Raw genomic sequence first — 19,240 nt, forward strand, 5'->3', positions numbered from 1 at the left:
GTGGGTGTTAGCCCCACGGTTCGGGGGGTGGGCTCGGGCTTTGAAAAAATTATGGGCAAAACTTATTGGGCGGTCCCGACGGCGTGTTAAATGGATCGGGTTGCTTTGGCTGGCTGAGAGGGTTATTTTCCAAGTCAAACGGGCAAAACAAAAGGAATCACGAGTTTTTTGTGACTTTCGATGGGTGGTTAGCCCATGGTTCGGGGAGTGGCAAGGGCTTTTAAAAGAATTCTCGGTGAAACTTCTCGAGTGGTCCCCCGACTGCCTATTAAATGGATGGGGTTGTTTTGGCGGGGACGGGGACCCATTATCAAAGTCAAATGGGCGAAACGACAGGAATCACGGATGTTTTGCGACTTTCGGTAGGTGTTAACCCACGGTTAGTGGGGTGGGCTTGGGCTTCGGAAAAAATTCTAAGTGAATCTTCTTGGGCGATCCTGACGACCTATTAAATGGATCGGGTTGCTTTGGCGGGGCCGAAGAAGTCCATTTTCAAGTCAAATGGGCGAAACGGCAAGAATCGCGGGTTTTTTGCGATTTTTGATGGGTGTTAGCCAACAACTTGGGGGTGGGCTCGGGCTTCAAAAAATTTCTTGGGTGAAACTTCTCAAGCGGTCCCACGGCGGCATATTAAATGAATCGGGTTGCTTTGGCGGGATCGGGGAAGATATATTCCAAGTCAAATAGGCAAAACCACAACGCACGATTCGAGGGGTGGGCTCGGGCTCCAAAAAGATTCTGAGTGAAACTTCTCGAATGGTCCTCTAACGGCCTATTAAATGGATCGAGTTGCTTTGGCGGGGTCGGGAGAACTATTTTCTAAGTCAAACGGGCGAAACAACAAGAATCGTAGTTTTTTTTGCTACCTTCGATGGGTGTTAGCCCAAGGTTCGGAGAGTGGGCTCGGGCTCCATAAAAAGTTATGGGCGAAACTTCTTGAGCGGTGCGCCGACGGCCTATTAAATGAACCGGATTGTTTTGGTGGGGCGGGGGGGCCATTTTCCATGTCAAATGTGAGAACGACAGGAATAATGGTTTTTTTGCTACTCTCAGTAGGTGTTAGTCCATGGTTCGGGGGGTGGGCTCGGGCTCTGAAAAAAATTTAGGGAAAACTTCTCGGGAGGTTCCTTGATAGACTATTAAGTAGATCGTGTTGCTTTGGCGGGATTGGGGGAGCCATTTTGCAAGTCAAACGGGCGAAACAACAGGAATCATAGTTTTTTTTAGACTTTCTGTAGGTGTTAGCCCACGTTTTGGGGGAGTGCACTCGGGCTTTAGAATAAATTATGGGTGAAACTTCTCGGGCGTTCTCCCAACGGCTTATTAAATGAATCGAGTTGCCTTGGCGGTGTAGGGGGAGCCATTTTTCAAGTCAAACAGGCAAAACGACAAGAATTACGATATATTACGACTTTCGATGGGTGTTAGCCCATGATTCGGGGGTGGGCCCGGGTTCCAAAAAAATCTGGACGAAACTTCTCGGGCGGTCCCTCCGCGGCCTTTTAAATGAATTTGGCAAGTCAAACGGGCTAAACGGCAGGAATCACAGATTTTTTGAGACTTTGATGGGTATCAGCCCAAGTTTTAGGGAGTGCACTTGGGATTTAGAATAAATTGTGGGTAAAACTTCTCGACCGGTCCCTCGACAGTTTATTAAATGGAACAGGTTGCTTTGGCGGCACCGGGGAGGCCATTTTTCAAGTCAAACGGGCGAAACGATAGGAATCATGATTTATTATGACTTTCGATGGGTGTTAGCCCACAATTCGGGGGTCGGCTCGGGCTCCAAAAAATATCTGGGCGAAACTTCTCTGGCGGTCCCCCGATGGCCTTTTAAATGAATCGGTGTGCTTTGGCGGGGTTGGGGGAGCCATTTTCCAAGTCAAATAGGCGAAACTACAGGAATCACGGGTTTTTTGCAACTTTCAGTGGGTGTTAGCCCACGATTCGGGGGGTAGGTGGGAGAAACGGCAGGAATCGTGGGTTTTTTGCGGCTTTCGGTGGGTGTTAACTCAAGGTTCGGGGTGGGTTCAGGCTTCAAAAAAATTATGGGCAAACCTTTCAGGTGGTCCCCTGACGGTCTATAAATTTGATCGGTTGCTTTGACAGGGCTGAAGGAGTCGTTTTTCAAGTCAACCGAGCGAAACGACAAAAATAATGGTTTTTTACAACTTTCGGTGGATGGATGTTAGTCCACAGTTCAAAAAATGGGCTCAAGCTCCGAAAAAAATTCCGAGCGATACATTATGAGATATTAAATAAATTTGATTATTTGAAACCTTACAAATTACATCGCATTTCCTAATTTAAAATCATTTTAACTACTTATAAGTCTGACAAGTTTTATTTTTAAAAAAGTTATCTAACTTATAGTTAACTTGCAAAGTACATACACTCGCCCTCTCCATACTCCACTTATGCAAATATAATATGTATTGTTGTCGTTAAGGTCCCTAACACATAGAGCACAAATCTTCTATAATATGTATAATTAGTATATAAAACATACTGATTTATAAATATTTTGCCAAAACTTTTTTATCCCAAAATTGACCTTGGTGTTTTCGACAAGGGCAAAACAGCACCTCAACCTCAATTTCCCAATGGAATATTATTATTCCAATATGCCTAGCAGCCCCAATTCAACATAACCTTTTTTTTTAGTTAATAATTAAAAATGAATGCATTTTTTTCTTTGATATGATTAAAATTACATAATTAAAAATATTTTAATAGATTTAATTCAAATTTTATATTTATTAAGCTCTGTACTAAATTAAATTAAACAAATAAATTCAAACGAAACTACTTTTTTTTTTATTATAAATTTTTAAGAAAAATACAATAATACTCTCTTTTTTCCACCTCCATAACTTCCCCCCCCCCTCCTTGTTGCAGCCCCTCATGAAAACGACATCGTTTTCCCACATCCAATTTTATAATTAAGCTTATTTTCCGTTTCTCTCAATTCCAACAGTAAAAGAATCTGAAATTTTTTGCAAGGTTAGTTTCATCATCATAATCATCTTGTTAGTTTCCTTTATTTATTTATTTATTTATTTATTTATTTATTATTATTGTTGTTATTATTATTATTTTGCTCAATTTTTTCTATAATTTTTCAGCTTTTATTGGAAATTCCATTAGTAGAAATTTGAATTTTTTGAAAAGAGAAAATACTCAGTTAAAAAGATTTGATTTTTATTGTGAAAGTTGTTTTTTTGCTCAAATTTGGCTTCAAAAATTTAATTTGCTGTAATTTTTTTCAGTTAGAAATTTGAATAATGTGAATAAAGAAAAGACCCAGTTAAAAATTTGATTTTAATTGTGAAAGTTGGCTTTTTTTTTGCTCAATTTTGGTTTCGGTAAATCAATTTACTATAATTTTTTCAGTTTGTAATGGAAATTTCATTAGTAGAAATTTGAATTATGTGAAAAAAAGAAGAAGAAAATACCCATTTGAAAAGATTTAATTTTTCATTCAAATTGTGATGATGTTTTCAATTATGGATTTTGCAGATATTTTTTCAACAAAGTTATAGAGTTTGTGGGGAAATAATCAATTTAGAAGGATTCTTGAATCAATGTGGAGTAGCTTAATTGTCCTATGCTGCTGCTATTGATAGTTGGTTGTTTGGTTTGCTTTGTCTAATAATGGTTACTGCTGGTTCTTTGCAGTTGTCCCATTATTTGGGAACTTGCAAGAACCACGAGCGCCTTAACAAATATTCACCTATACAGGTACCTTTCCCACTTGGTTATATTGTTTACGTTACTAGTTGTTCTTTCCTTATTGAGTGAAGGGTTAAGCACACACACGTAAAGTATCTCGGTTTTTCGAGTTCCAAGTGTGAGTTTCCTACCTGAACGATGGTGTTATTTTGGGAAAAGGAACAACTGATAGTTGATAACTAGTCAGTGATAGTTCAGGTAGGAGTCTATCGGAAACAGTCTTTCTACTTGAGATAGAGTTAAGGTTTGTGCGTACATGTTGTTGTTGTTGTTGATAGTTTAGGTAGGAGACTCACATTCACACACCGTGTGGAACTCGAAAAAAGCAGGATACTTAAGGTGTGTTTTGACTATTAACTTTTCCATATTATTTGGCTTAATTCCATTTGTTTCCTTATAGAGCACACTTGGAAGAAGTAGGTGGCATTCTTGTCCCACGAATCTGTCCTCTTTTTCATCGGTAAGTACTTTTGATTATACTTGGATGACTTCTTTGGAAACCGGGAAAGATTGGTGTAAATTGTATTTAACTTCCTTCCCCGTCTCCCTTTGTGCATCCTGTTCCTACCCATGCATTGGGAACACTGTCTTGTTTATCTCATTTTATAAATATTGGTTCGCCTGGAAATGATTGAACAATCGGAGAAATGGAGTCTTCGCTCCTCATAAGGTCTAAAAAGGAAGGGAAAATAAGTAGAAGAAGTAAGGTCTAAAGAAACTTTCTATTGCTTGGCCTTCACTATCCTGGTAAAAAGAGGGAAAAGAAAGTTCCAAGAGAAAATGAGGTGGCAATCTTTGTAAAACATGTAAAAGAATTAGATCGATGGGTTTTATATCCTAGGATAGTGTAATCTATGCAAATAATGTGCTTGCACTTTCTCCTTGTTGATGTCTTCTCTGCCATAACGACGTGGTAGTGTATTAAGCTTGAATAAAGAAGATCAGGGATTCTGATTTATTCTAAACTCGGTTAAGTTTTCTGTTTTGTTACATATTCCGCAGCAGGATTCTTGGAGTATCCTTCACTTAAAAGGATTGCAAGTGAAGAAACATGTACTCCCATATAGAAGCAATTTGTTCAAGTGTAATTCGTTCCTAAGACCTGACCAAGCTTTTGACGTTTCTGTAAAGAATGCTGCTATTATACTGAAAAGGTAATTCTCGTTTGTGTTCAATCAGGCAAGACTATGAATGTATCATGTGTTATATCTACCAGCATATGGATAGATTCGTATGAAGATGAACAGGTTGAAATTTAAGATCAGATGAGGATGATAGTTCTAAATAATTTGAATTAGAAGGAAGATAGCTATAGTATCTTAATGGAGACCTTAACGGATATATTAAATTAAAGCATCTATCTACATTGTGGTGGAACCCTTTACTTTTTTAGATCTAATATATCGAAGTTGAATTTAGGAGTGTTATGAATGGTTTTCAAGCTATCAAACATAGAATGAGGTCCACTTGCTTTGAGGAGAAAGCATTAGGGGTCGTTTGGTAGAGTGTATTGAAAAGTTAATATATGTATTAATTTAATGAGTACTACTAATACCTTGTTTGGTATATTTTTTTTGTCCTATGTATAACTAATGCTTGTCTATTGTGTATTGAGGTGTGTATTACTAATACCTAAAAATCCATGGTATTAGCAATGCAATGGATCCAATGCATGCATTAACATGATTAAAGACACTATTATCCGTCAAAAAATATTTCCACATCCTTTCCAACATATATATGGTGAGTATTGTGTAAAAAAATATTTTTTTAAAAAAATTATGTAATTCATATTATTTTTAATATATCAAACCAAACACTGCATAAGAAAAATGTAAGTATAACTACTGTAAGCATAGCTAATACGAGCATTACTAATACATCATATTTTGCATTATTCTTATACACTCTACCAAACTCACATCCACATGCTTTAGTAGCAGCAGCCAGATTTCACCCCATTTACCTGTTTGACGTAGTTTTTATTGTTTCCTTGTAAATTTTGATAAACAAGATTATTGTTGATCCATGCAGATCATACAATAGTTTACAAGGCAGCCCACATGTGCTTAAGTTGCTTCCAGCAATTGGAATCCTTGGTTTTGCACTTTGGTGTCTTTCACCACTACTGCGTCAAAGTAGAAACTTACTCCTCCATGTATGAGTATGTTTGTTTTGGTTATGTATCTTTCTGCATATCCTCTTCGGCTTTTTCAGTTTGAAAATAATTTCCGCTTGCAGAAGAGCGATAACAGCTGGGGAAAGAGTGGTACATATCATGTAATGACCTTTTATCTTCAACCTTTGCTGTTGTGGACTGGGGCAATGCTTGTCTGCAGGTTAGTTCATTCAATTGCGAGCAGAGATCTTCCCCTCTTGTGACTAATATACTTCCTAATGGCCAGCTGATGCATGAACTATATTTCTTGCAGAGCATTGGACCCTATGATGCTACCCACAGAAGCTAGTCAAATTGTTAAACAGCGACTTCTAAATTTTGTGAAGTCATTGTCTACTGTGCTAGCCTTTGCATATTGTTTGTCCAGGTAAGTGTGGTTTCTGAAGATCTTAAAAACTCCTTTTGTAGCCAGTCATTTATCTAATACTAATGTTTATGAATTATGGGCGAACGAACGGAATTGAACAAGCATAATGTTGGCAGTTTCTTTGACCCAGTTTGTTTTTCTGATTATCACTTGGAAAAACTAGAATAATTTCAGTAACTAGAAGTATGTCTTGTTCATTAATCTTGGTCTGGTCTAGCGAGCCTTCCTAGCCGCCTAGAGTGCAGCCTGCCTGCTGGAAAGATTCCCTCCATTGCTAGGGCAATCAAACCTGTGCTCGAAAATCAAAATATTTGAGCACAGGTTTTTATGGTTCAAGTGTATCTTGTCTTTAGCATGACTTATTTTTAATAGAACTTCTTCAACCAACTAAACTTATACAAAATCTCACGATGAAATTTGAAAACAACTAAAAAACAAAATTCTAAAGTAGAACAAATTTTGTGAGGCTTTATAAAGAAATCATGTATTTACTAGAATCAGTGGGTCTGATGCTGAGGTTTCAATATTGTGCTAAGATTTTCTGCTTGGACTGTCATTACAATTGGTTGACAGTTGCCCGTATGTTGGCATGTGTCTTGTGCTTTCATATAGTTGGATGACTGCATTAACATGCAGAAAATTTAATTGAAGAAAGTCTTGAGATGTATCAATGTAAATACTATATTAGAAATGATAAGATATGTGCTTAAAGTAATAACCAGATTGTTTAAAATAGTGATAATTTGCTAAACTGTGACTGAAGACTAGCATAATAAAAAGTAGCAGTATCTAGTGGCGGACTGAGGATTTAAGGATAGTGGGTGCTTAAAAATTTAAAAAACTGAAGACCTTAAGATCAACCTAAATGCCAGTGCACCCAACCAACTTTTTGTTATAGTGGGTGCTTTTATATGTTTTAAATCTATTTTCATATATTTTTTATATAATTATACCTATTCCACGTCGAGTTTAGTGGGTTTTGGAGTACCCCAAAATCCTACATAGGTCCGCCCCTTGCAGTATCGTATGTTTCTTTAAGATCTTAGAGATGGAGAGCCACGTCAGATAAACTGGAATAGATTAGATAACAAAAGGCCTCTTACTCTGCTGTAGGGGTTGGGGGAAGCATCTCTGAAGCTTTTTTGTACTGTTTTGTTAATTAGCTGGAAGTTACTTGTTTTACAGTAATCACGAATTTGATAACACCATTCTGGTAAAGCGGAAATGTTGCATAATAAGTGCCCTAGTATCCAAGCGTTGCTCCTATAAATTTTCTATTTAATACATGTAGTAGTATTTACTACACTGTGGCACTAGGATCAGTGGCTTACCTGCTACATGTCTTCTTCTGTTAGCACTCAGTGTTCTCGGGTCTCCTGCAATCAAAATTTGTTCATACTAGAGTACTTTTTGCTTCATTAAACTGTTTGTTTATCTTGTTAAGAGTAAGCCTTGAGTGATTGAACGCAGTGTTATTCAACAAGCACAGAAGTTTTTCATGGAGTCTAGTGATGCCAATGATACTAGAAATGTAAGAATTCTTTGCGCCTATTGGTATATTTTTTTTTTCCTTTTCTGAAAGTAATTGTTGTTAGTCTCACTTGACATAGATTGTACATATATGGTTGTCTTGCTTCTTGGCAGATTGGCTTCCAGTTTGCTGGTAGAGCTGTTTATTCTGCAGTGTGGGTCGCAGCTGCGTCATTGTTCATGGAGTTGCTGGGTTTCTCTACACAGAAATGGTTAACTGCAGGAGGGCTTGGGACAGTCTTGCTGACTCTTGCTGGACGTGAGGTCTGTTTCATAGTTTTATCTTGCTGTATTTGTTGGTTATAACATTATTGTTGAAGCTCATCTTCATATAGACATGGAAAAGGCAGTTTATTATTTATAGTTCTTGTTCCAGTTTTGAACAATATGGTAATGCAACTATTCTTGTGATGTTATCAGATATTCACCAATTTTCTTTCAAGCATCATGATCCATGCCACACGTCCATTTGTTCTTAACGAGTGGATTCAAACCAAGATTGAAGGCTATGAAGTTTCGGGCACAGTTGAGGTATGAACTTTTGCTCACCAGGGAAAGCCCAGTATTTAATGTTTGAGATCAGAAGAATGAATTGAGTTTTTTCCTCTGGCACTTCTTTTGTTTGCTTTTCAGCGTCTCGTAAAAATTTCTATATCTGTTTTCTGCAGCATGTGGGTTGGTGGTCCCCCACAATCATAAGAGGCGAGGATCGGGAGGCTATTCATATTCCAAACCACAAGTTTACGGTTAATGTTGTCAGAAATCTGACTCAGAAAACTCATTGGCGTATTAAAACTCACCTAGCTATCAGTCATTTGGATGTCAGTAAGATAAATGTAAGCATTACTTCATTCTCGTCTCCAAGATAACGCTGCAAATTAAGTTATACTATTGGTGTTTGATCTCAAGGTTATCATGACTTCTTTCTGTAGAATATTGTAGCTGACATGCGCAAAGTTTTGGCAAAGAATCCCCAAGTTGATCAACAGAGGTTGCATAGAAGAGTATTCCTGGAGAATGTCAACCCTGAAAATCAAGCCCTGTTGGTTAGTGTCAATATTTGAGCATTAGTATCTTGTGACTTTTGGATGGATTGTCATTATCAGTGCAAATGCTACTTTAGTTACGTGATTTTCTAATCAGTTTGTTTTGAAATTATCTTGGGTGCTAATCTCTTTTCTCTCGAGTGTGAGAGTGCCTCTGTCTGTTTACGAATTTGCTGGATCTCTAAAGTAACCAAAATTATTTCATAAATCGTGGCTGCTGCTTTGGTTCTCTCCAATATAAGAGGCAAGGATTGTATCATAATTGAAGTTGTTAGACAGTTTGACAAAGATGTGGGGCTGTCTTCCAAACCAAGCAATTGAATTACAATTACCAAATATAATGTATAGAAAGAGAGAAATTTATAGAAAGAGAGAAATTTATGTATACTCAAGGCACAGTAGTTTATGCCAAGTTACTGAAGATTCGTGCTTTATGGGTATGAATGAGACTGTTCTATTAGTGCACTGTTCGCCGAGACCTATTTACCTTGAGAACTGATACTTTCTTCCGTGCTTTATGGGTATGAATAAGACTGTTCTATTAGTGCACTGTTCGCTGAGACCTATTTACCTTGCGAACTGATACTTGAAACAAGTAAATTAAGAAGCGCCTATATCCTCCTTTGGTAATATCACCAGAGAGCAGTGTGTGAAGATTATATAGTCAACGATATAGTGGTAGTTTATCAAAATGATTGATGGTCTTAAAACATTTGTCGCATTGAAACCTCAAGATCATAGTCCAGTTGAAACTAATCACCCTGCTTGCCTGCTTTCGATCAGGTATTACTTGAGGTTATGGCCGACCTATCCATTTAGTTTACGATGCATGTCAGAGGCATCAAAGGTATCCATTGTTGTTTCCAAAGGGCATGTGTGTGTATTTTATATCGATTATGTAAGTGAGAGACTCATGGAACACTCAAGGACAGGCAGTTTATTCTCCTCGAGATGTAGTCTATCTCTGTCTCTCTCTCTCTCTCAATATTGGTTGACATTCTTGAATTACTTTTCATATTCTGTTGGTGGTTTAGTTACTCTTTATGTACAATGCTTCATTGATTGTGCAGATCTTAATATCCTGCTTTGTCAAGACATCACACTTTGAAGAATACTTGTGCGTCAAGGTGAGGGACGATCCTACTACAAATCCTATACGCAAAAGTTTCGATAATCCAGAATTTTTAGTAAAACAGCAAAATCTTCTATCCTCAATTTGAAGCCAGTGCTTTGGTAGTAAATTGTCAATGAAATACTTCTTCCAAATTTTCCATGTATGACTGCAAATGAGACTGTTTGTTCCTTGCCGAAGTTCACTTCTCTCCCCAACGCTCCCATCTCCTGCTCCCCAAAAATCAAGTAATTGAAGAGGCACAGTTCTGTTGGTACCAGTGACAGAATCATCTTTTTGGATTTCAAAATGAGATGTGCTCTTTTCTTTTCTTTTCTATTCGGTTTTTCTGCTTTTCGGCCCCATGAACTATAGGCAGCCAGTTAACTTCATCTGGGAAAAGAACGGAAAAAGAAGGCAATGGTTTCCCTTGTCTTCTAAGATGCTGTTTCATATGTTTGTTTAACAAGAGAGTTATAATATCGACCGTCTTTATTGCTAGTTAGTTTTGTTTCCATTTTGTTTGGAGAGTGGCTCATTTGGTCTGTTTTTCTTTTTTCTTCGATGATATTAGGAAGCTATTTTGTTAGATCTTCTCAGAGTTATTCGACATCACCGAGCTAGGCTTGCCACTCCCATCCGTACGGTTCAGAAAATATACAGTGATGCTGACTTGGAAAACATGCCATATGATTCTGCCTTCAATCGTGGAGCAGCATCAACTCGTCCATTGCTACTGATTGAGCCATCTTATAAGATCAATGGGGAAGATCGCTCAAAAGGTCGGCCAATTCGTGTGAATGGTGAAGAAGATACCAAGGAAAAGGCAGCAATGAAAGCAGCACGTGACAGCAAGGTTGAAACGAAGAGTGGACCTGCATCTGATCCTAAAACCAAAGAAACACTTCCAGCTCTCTCTCATGGCAAGGATGTGCCAATTTCTGACTTGAAAATTGATCCCAAAGTTGACAAAATGGCGTTTGCTGAATCCAAAGATGACACTAAAACGTCGTTGGATCCAAAACCGAGTAAGGCAACAGTGAAAAACACTTCAAAAGCCGAGTCAAAGTCTGCAGAAGTTGGTACATCTGATTCCAAAGATCTTCCAGAGAACATTTCTAGCATCAAGCAAGTTAAGAAGGTGAGCCAGGGAAGTGGTCGCTCGACCAGTGTAGTTGATAATTCGGCAACTTCTCCATCAGATGTTAGAGGAAAAACAGGCAGTGTCCTATCTACTTCACAATCTAAAAGAGAGGACGAAAAACCACAAGTCACACAACCATCTGTGCCATCAAAACCTGCATTAGAAGAGAACATAGTTCTTGGTGTTGCTCTCGAGGGTTCGAAAAGAATGCTTCCAATTGAAGAAGAGATATCACCATCTCCAAATCCAGCTGAATCCAAGGAAATGGCAACTAGCCGTAGCGGCAATGCTTCTACCGTTGCAGAGAAAGATAAACAAGATGGACAACGTTCTAACCGTCCTAATTCTGCAGCTCCAGATCAGTCGGGTAAACGGCCCTCTACCGGAAATTGATCCACCTGTGTTTGTTTCTAACCATGTGAAACTATTTCTTTGTCAACACCAGATTTGATGTTTATATATGGTAGTTGTCTTGAAGTCCAGGATAGTGGAAGTATTTAGCCTATCATAGTGGTTTTTTATGTATGTATTTACTGTGCCCAGTTTGATCCTCCAGTGTCATACTTTTTTGGTTATTGGCTAAGTCAAGCAACTTCTATAGGAATCGTCATTTTCCATTCACATACGAGGCTTATATTTAAAGAAGGATACGTACTATTATCTTAATTATTTATTATTTCTTGGTTATTTATTAAATAAAAATGGATAAATATTTAAGTTGAGCCTTGAAATTATTGGTAAAGTCGTTGGCATGGTCACAAATTTAAGTTGTGAAAACAACCTTCGATATAAATGCAAGATATATAAGGTTTGATACAATAAATTCTTGCGATCCGATCTTTCTCTAAAACACAATAGTCTTTGGTGAAGGTTTAATATCCCAATTATTTTCTTTAAGCGAATTCAACGTACCATAATAAATGATTTAACAACGTATATGTATAAAGTGAGTGAGTTTTCGATAAATACTTATTCACTTCAATTGTTTAGTCAAACGAATTCAACTTACTATAATTTTGATAGTGTGGGGAATATTTTTATTGAAACCAATAATTTTATGATTCGGACTATAGAATACTAAGACTTTATTCTTCAATATGAATGAATCCCCCATAAGATACAGAGAATTACAGTACTTTCTTTGTCTAATGACTCTGGCGAATAATATTTATCGTCTTTCTTAGTAGGACATTTCGTATTCGAGTGAATATAAGATTGCTTTTGTAAAGGATTATTTAGACTATTTAAATAGTAATAATATAAATAATTTTATTATATTACTCTTCGAATATATTGAATTTAATATTTTTATAAATATATTAAGAAATAAATAATAATAAATATTATTAGACATTGTGCGAAACAACTGTAAGAGAGAAAAGTGTCGGTGGTTTGGTGCCTAAATTGCCAATTGTCACAATTATTAGTTTGTCACATTAAAAGCATACAATACATTTTTTTTATGGTAAAGTACTTGTCCTGCAACATCCAACTACAAAAGTGTTTTTATACGTTAATTTTTATTTGTTCAATATATTAAAAATATGTTAATAATATTGGTCCAACAACATGCAACCCCATGCATTGCTGCAAAGAGGTTGTAGGTCATAGAAGGAGCAATTCTACCACTGCGCCAATGCTCACTCTCGTGTGATAAAAGCACATGTTAGAACTAACACAACAATTGATTAATTCTTCTTATTTTTTTTAATAAGTAAATATCTAAGAAATAATGTACTAATCATTATCAATAAAAATATTTTCTTTATCATCAAAGTAGATAAACCCAAGAAGTTAATATCACAACTCGACCATTGCATCAATGCTCGCTCTCACACAATAAAACTACATACTAGAGTTAACTTTCAACAATTGACTAATCATCATCAATAAAATAGTCTCTACCTCACAAGAAATTTTACCTAAAAGATTAATAATGCAACTCTATCGCTATGCCAATGCTCACCCTTACACAATAAAATAAAGATTGAGTTAATTCTTCGCAATTGACTAATTATGAGTTATAATCAATAAAATCTAATCTTTACCCCAAAAAACAAGTTAAAGCCAACATATTTATACCTATTACTAGTTTGAAAGTGATAACTATAAGCTACTCCCGACACTTGACTACTCAATAATGTTGCAGTAGAAATTTAATCTTTACCAAAATATAAATATAAACCTAGCAATTTCACGGCCATTAGTACTTAAAACCTACAATTAATGACACTTTCGACTATTGACTGTTCACGGATTCAAACTATGAAAAGTGGAATCAGTCTCTTAGAGAAATGCAGAGTGTAAATGCTGTGTACAATATAACTTTGTGGCCCGATCCTTTCCCAGGCCGTGCGAACAACGAAACTTAGTGCACCGAACTACTCTTTTTAGTTTAGCAATAAGAATCTAATATTGCAACTCTACGATTGCTCCAATGGTCACCCCCCACAACAAAAGCAAATATTAGAGCTAATTCTCAACAATTGACTTGTCATGAACAATAAAAATGTAGTCTTTACAGCAAATACTTCAGACAAATTCAAGAAACTATACACACTAATTTGAAATCTATAACTAAATCGACTACTCAATTATAGCAATAAAAATTTAATCTTTATCAAAAAATAAAATAAACCTCAGAATTTCACACCCATTAGTACTTAAAACCTTCAATTATTAATGACACTTTCAGCTACAGATTATAGACTATTTACATAAAGAGTAAATAAACCACCAACAGAATATGAATAATAGTCTGTATTTTTCTTGATAATGATTAGTCACACAACCATCTGTGCCATCAAAACCTGCATTAGAAGAGAACATAATTCTTGGTGTTGCTCTCGAGGGTTCGAAAAGAACGCTTCCAATTGAAGAAGATATGAATCCAAGGAAATGGCAACTAGTAGTAGTGGCAATGCCTCTACCGTTGCAGAGAAAAAACAAGATGGACAATCATATATTATATGAAGGCGTGGCTCAAGGGTAAGGTTAGTAAAGTTTTCGCTTTAGTCCCTAAAATTTTGAGGTCGCAAAAATTTTAATATTAAACTCTGAGATTTCAACTTTACCTTGAAATGATAATGAAGATTATGAAATACATTTTAAGAAATTATCTAAAAAAGAAAAAAGTTTCCATTTTTACAAGAAATATTTTAAAACTTTAAACTAAACAATTCAAATTTTATATTAATAAATAAAGTTTTAACAACAATAGCCAAAGTTATGCATTGCAAATAAATGACTAACATCTCATTAACTCAAACAAATCTTTACTTTTATTAATAATCATATTAATATGTAAAGTTAAAGATTATGTATCTTTTAAAAATACTACACCAAATAGTATTTTTGTTTGTATGTCTAAACTTTTATTAAAATTTAGCTTTAAACCACTAATTTTATTGAGACGCATTCGTGTATAGTGATCACTCCAGTATAAAATGGATAATTATAGGAGGCTTAATCACGTTAGTTTCTAGTCATTTTTTATTAATGTATTTGCTGTGTCTAGTTTGATCTGTCAAATCAAACACATCTCAAACATATATTCGTACCGAAAACCAACTCATATCTTTGATAATTTATTCATTAAACTAAGTTAGTTGTGAACAACATCAATAACAACTTCAACAATAACACAACACTCCAAACGTCCACCTCCAACAACAACAAGGCCAACAATTCACGATCAAGACGTCAAGATACCAACACAATCGTTTAAGGCTATTTTAGTGTTGTATTTTCAATTTTAACAAGAGGTGAAGATTGTGATGAACAATAAAAACACAACAAAAACCTTTCAAGATCTACAACAATTAAAACCAAATATTAAAGATCCAGAAGAACATTCAAAGTTGAACTTAACATGCTACAACAACATGCAGTTACAAAAGAAATTTCTCAAACTTTCACGAACCATCTTTTTTTTCTTAATAAAATCTTTTTTCTTCTTAATAAAGTCATCATGTAATAAAATGTGAATAACAGCTAAAAACTTCGCACTTATATTCTCACTAATTCATGTCAGTTTAACGAATACAAAGGGTACAAGGTTAAGAAATTCATATGGAACTGAGGTTATAGGAGTAATTTGCAAGTTTGGGAGGACATAGAATTTCATACTTTAATTGAAACGCTTCACGAACAAGTTTCTTTCCCCGACATTCCGCAATTTCAGCTTATCGAGGTCATGGCCTCATATAGGAGGTTGTAAAGAACATGGATTACGGTAAAAGGTTAGTAGGCAGTAGAATGTTATCTCGTTTATCCTTCCTTACTAGTAGCCACAGTATTACTCATGTAGTTTCAATACTTTGATTATCGTATTATTTTGTTGTAATTACTGTTCATTTATTTCAGAATGTTCTGTCATGTTTCCTATAGTATTTTTCTATGGCTTCTTCACTTACGCTATTTCTTTTTCCGTGAGCCAAGGGTCTATAGGAAACAACCGCTCCACCTTCCAAGGTCAAGGTCTAAGGTCGTTGTTGTTGAGTCAATTCTTAACAGATTAAAGATTTGACCTTTTTTCATACTCAGTCTCATCTTTCTTGAAAGAAAAAAAGAAACAGCTAAAGAGTTAATACTTGCATGTTCTAGCATGTTCAGGATAATCAACTGCATACCATCGAAAATACTTGCATCCAACCTGTTTAAGAAGAACAAAACAACCATAAAAATTTAATCTTCAATGAAAAGAAAAGTAAATCTACTATGCAACCTTACCCGACCATCTTCACATCCAAGAAACCAACGACCTGGGTTGTTTACAGACCAAGAAAGTTTCAATATTGCTCTTTTTCTGCAATGACAAAAGAAATTAGATGTCATTTGGAAAAATATTAGAGAAAAGTTGTTGGAGAAGTGGGAATTTGATTTGTAAAAGGTAAGGTATATAAAAAGGAATTAGTAAGGGTATTATAGTCAATTAGCCCATTTTTTACCGTTGAAAGGCTTAGAATTTATGTAGCACGCGCGTCATTTTGCGTGTAACACACGCATTTTACCACATAGGACTGAAGGTCATATTGTGCACTTTGGAATAGATAAAGGTCATATTTGTGCACTGTCAAAGTTTAGAATCAAAGTTAAAATTTAGTGTCAAGTTTAAGATCACTTTTATGTATTATTTTCAGTCAACTTTATAATTTTTCTTTATCATTTTCTTAAATGATAAGATAATCAACTTAAATATGCTACCTTCTTTAATTATATTATATAAATTAGTCCCAATAAATCATCAAACCTCAATCGTATTCCGATTTAGAATGGTACTCTAATGGTGAGAACAACAACAACATACCCAATATATACCCACCAAGTGGGATTTAGGAGGGTATGTGTACGCAATCCATACCACTACCTCAGAGGTGAGATAGCGAGATTGTTTCCAATAGATCCCCGGCTCTACTCTAATAGCGAGTGAGGTATAGAAATACAAAGAGAAAACCCGGAATAGCTTGTATTGAAACTGAGAACAAGAGTAAGCAAGCTGACAATATGATCATTAGCGAGCAACAGATAAACTAATAATAGGAGTAAGAGGTTGTAAAGATTAAACAGTGCCTCGATCATACATAAACAAACACTAAATAAGTGTGATTTGGGAGAGATTAAGCTTTCTGTAAAAGCGAGTCCAGTCTGAATTAGCAATCACATCAAGGCCATACTCCAAATGGCCCATTGAGAGTCCTAAATGCATGCCCTCCCGTACCTAAGCCCCAGTATAGCAATTCACCATCCGTAAACCTATATTTCGGTATGGCCAAATGACGAATGTGAGGATCTTTGACAGTTAACAACGAAGTCCAATATGTAGTCTTTCAATACCCATATAGCTTAAATGTTCCCTGGAGATCATAATTAGCATACCATCCAACGCTGAAATGCCACACGTGATGACTCGTCTTTGCAAGCACGATAATTGCTCTGGAAAAGGTATATCTCCATATACTTCATTAGAAATACTAAATGAAACCACTGAATAACTTATTGAAGGCATAGAATAATCTCCAAGCATGTCAATCCAATGAAATGCCCCGTTTACTAATGGCAAACAATGTGTGCCCTCGTTAAGACTGACGATGCCAGGAGGATGTTTATCAATATATCTCCAGGAATTTCACCGCGAGAATTTCACCTGGAACCAACAACACAACACACGTTCAAACCGCAACACCATATCCATAATACACGTTCAAACCTTGAACCAACAACACACCACACGTCCAAGCCTTGAACCTTCAATAACAATACCAACAACAATCAGCCAAGGCTTAGGTCCACAACAACAATATCAATAAATTCAAGCTCAAACTTAGATATTGACTCAATGGTGTTAGTGAAGAATAAAACTAACACTAGAAACAATCAAGACAAGTAAAAAATCTCGGCCAAGACATAACAAGAACACAATTTCGGCCAAGACACAAAAATGGACAGATTTTCTTCGTTTTGAATTTTTCAGTTTTCAACACTTTTTTTTTATTGTCAACTAACCAAGCCTAAGATTTATCTTGTGGGAAAAAAATCAGTGATGGATTTGATACCAAATAATACGAGACAGTCCACAATGACTCAAAACAGTCCACAAACAACACAAGAACAAGAAGAACACAACACGGCTACAAGAACACAAACACAAAAGCAAAAGATTTCAATAGATAAAATGGATAGATAGAATGACAAATGGATGTATAAACCCTAAGAACCCTAAGATATATTAAATATAAGGACCTTTAACACCTACACACACAATCACCACTCTCTTACGGAGACACAAGAGGGACGTTACCTCCTCAAGCACCAACATCTCAAGCCAAAATGCTATAAAAGTGATTCCACACTAATGCTACCCTAGTTACAATTTTGGTCTACTCTCATAAGAGAGGATTTGTGGTCTACTCCCACAAGAGAGGAAAAGTCTTTCGGTATCTCATATCAATGAAAACTAAAGAGTAAAGACCTAATAAGGGACTATATATAGTCTTATTACAAATGAGAGATAAAATGACTCTTTTACCCTTAATAAAAAGGGTGGCCATGGGGTGTTGGGAATCAACAAGTGTAGTCCCTAAAACACCCTTAATGAAAGGTGACAAAAAATCTTAAGTATTCAAGTGTTGGCCAAAACTGTGAGTCTTCAAGTCTTCAATGCTCAACCTTCCACATACAAGATTGCTCTATAGTGTGCTCAAATCGGCCCCTCCATATATGTTCTTGTACCCTCAATGCGACCAAAGAGTGATTCTTCATGTATTGGCTTCTAAAGATATCATTACAAGCTATGGTGGCCACTTGGCTTATATCACTAAGTGTGAGGTAAAAAAAAGTGTGAAGAGTTTGTGAGGTTAATTTCCTTAACGCTAGTGAGTTTGTTATTTTTCTGAATGTCTTTATGAATAGGTACAATGGCTATGGAAGGCAAAACTTCACAAAACAATGGATAACCACTCTACAAATGCTATCTTAGCGGCCATTGAAACTATCAATCATAAAATTAATTCTATGGACCCTAAGATAAATTTTCACTTGACCTTAAGGTGGATTCTGTTAAAGGTAGTGTATCCCTCATAGGTGGAAGAGTGGATATCATGGAAGGTCGACAAAACACACCCCTAACCATACCTCAACACTACCATGCTTCGAATAATGGACATGCTCTAAATCCTTTCGTTCATATTTCCTAAAAAAATCATCACCAAATGATCAATCCACCAATACAAGCACATGATTTCATTTCTAAAGCCTCTACATATCCACAAAGCAAAGATCTCGTTTGACCACACCAACCACAATTCAACCAATGACAACATAATGAATCTAAAACCTAAATACCCGAACCTTTACTAAACCAGATCCCATATTCCAAGCACTCCTTAACCAAAACCAACCTATCCAAATATATGAGGAAAAAAAAGAAAAACAATAAGTGGATTTCAGAGCATTCGATGAAGCCGAAATACTGGTAGAGAAAATGAGAGATAGACCAATGGATCAATGAGATTATCGAGGTTGAGAAGAAAGATTTGGTCTAGCGCCTAATAGTAGAGGAAACTTGGGAAACCGACTCCAAGGTCATGATTAATGGAACCAATATGGTGGTAATGGAAGATGAAACATAGAA

General features: G+C 36.1%; 1 protein-coding gene and 1 long non-coding RNA gene across 5 annotated transcripts; one reads left to right on the plus strand and one right to left on the minus strand.

Moving 5' to 3' along the window:
* Positions 1 to 2,848: 2,848 nt before the first annotated feature.
* On the plus strand, positions 2,849 to 11,730 carry LOC107850674 (mechanosensitive ion channel protein 2, chloroplastic). Of its 3 annotated transcripts, none has more exons than XM_047400624.1 (14): positions 2,849 to 3,003; positions 3,520 to 3,741; positions 4,133 to 4,192; positions 4,708 to 4,886; positions 5,767 to 5,890; positions 5,974 to 6,071; positions 6,165 to 6,278; positions 7,749 to 7,809; positions 7,923 to 8,072; positions 8,229 to 8,339; positions 8,477 to 8,644; positions 8,741 to 8,854; positions 9,925 to 9,981; positions 10,540 to 11,730. In XM_047400624.1, the coding sequence occupies exons 2-14, from the start codon at positions 3,655 to 3,657 to the stop codon at positions 11,500 to 11,502; spliced, it is 2,286 nt and encodes a 761-aa protein (XP_047256580.1). In that variant the 5' UTR covers positions 2,849 to 3,003; positions 3,520 to 3,654; the 3' UTR covers positions 11,503 to 11,730. The 3 variants fall into 3 exon arrangements, with proteins under 3 accessions (XP_047256580.1, XP_047256581.1, XP_047256582.1); XM_047400625.1 differs by having other exon boundaries at positions 4,735 to 4,886; XM_047400626.1 differs by having other exon boundaries at positions 4,738 to 4,886.
* Positions 11,731 to 13,708: 1,978 nt separating this feature from the next.
* LOC107851763 lies at positions 13,709 to 17,239 on the minus strand. Of its 2 annotated transcripts, XR_001669158.2 has the most exons (4): positions 16,987 to 17,239; positions 15,841 to 15,916; positions 15,741 to 15,763; positions 13,709 to 13,919 (listed from the first exon to the last, which is right to left on the minus strand). It is a non-coding gene; the product is annotated as an uncharacterized LOC107851763 (long non-coding RNA). The 2 variants fall into 2 exon arrangements; XR_007048115.1 differs by lacking the exon at positions 13,709 to 13,919 and having other exon boundaries at positions 14,735 to 15,763.
* Between the last annotated feature and the right edge of the window lie 2,001 nt (positions 17,240 to 19,240).

The sequence above is a fragment of the Capsicum annuum genome, chromosome 12 (assembly GCF_002878395.1).
Source record: "Capsicum annuum cultivar UCD-10X-F1 chromosome 12, UCD10Xv1.1, whole genome shotgun sequence".
NCBI lineage: Eukaryota > Viridiplantae > Streptophyta > Magnoliopsida > Solanales > Solanaceae > Capsicum > Capsicum annuum.

Coding starts and splice junctions, on each gene's coding strand:
- LOC107850674 (XM_047400624.1), top strand. CDS start 3,655: ATGGTTACTGCTGGTTCTTTGCAGTTGTCCCATTATTTGGGAACTTGC. Junction 7,810..7,922: donor ATGCCAATGATACTAGAAAT/GTAAGAATTCTT, acceptor GCTTCTTGGCAG/ATTGGCTTCCAGTTTGCTGG. Junction 8,340..8,476: donor AAGTTTCGGGCACAGTTGAG/GTATGAACTTTT, acceptor TGTTTTCTGCAG/CATGTGGGTTGGTGGTCCCC.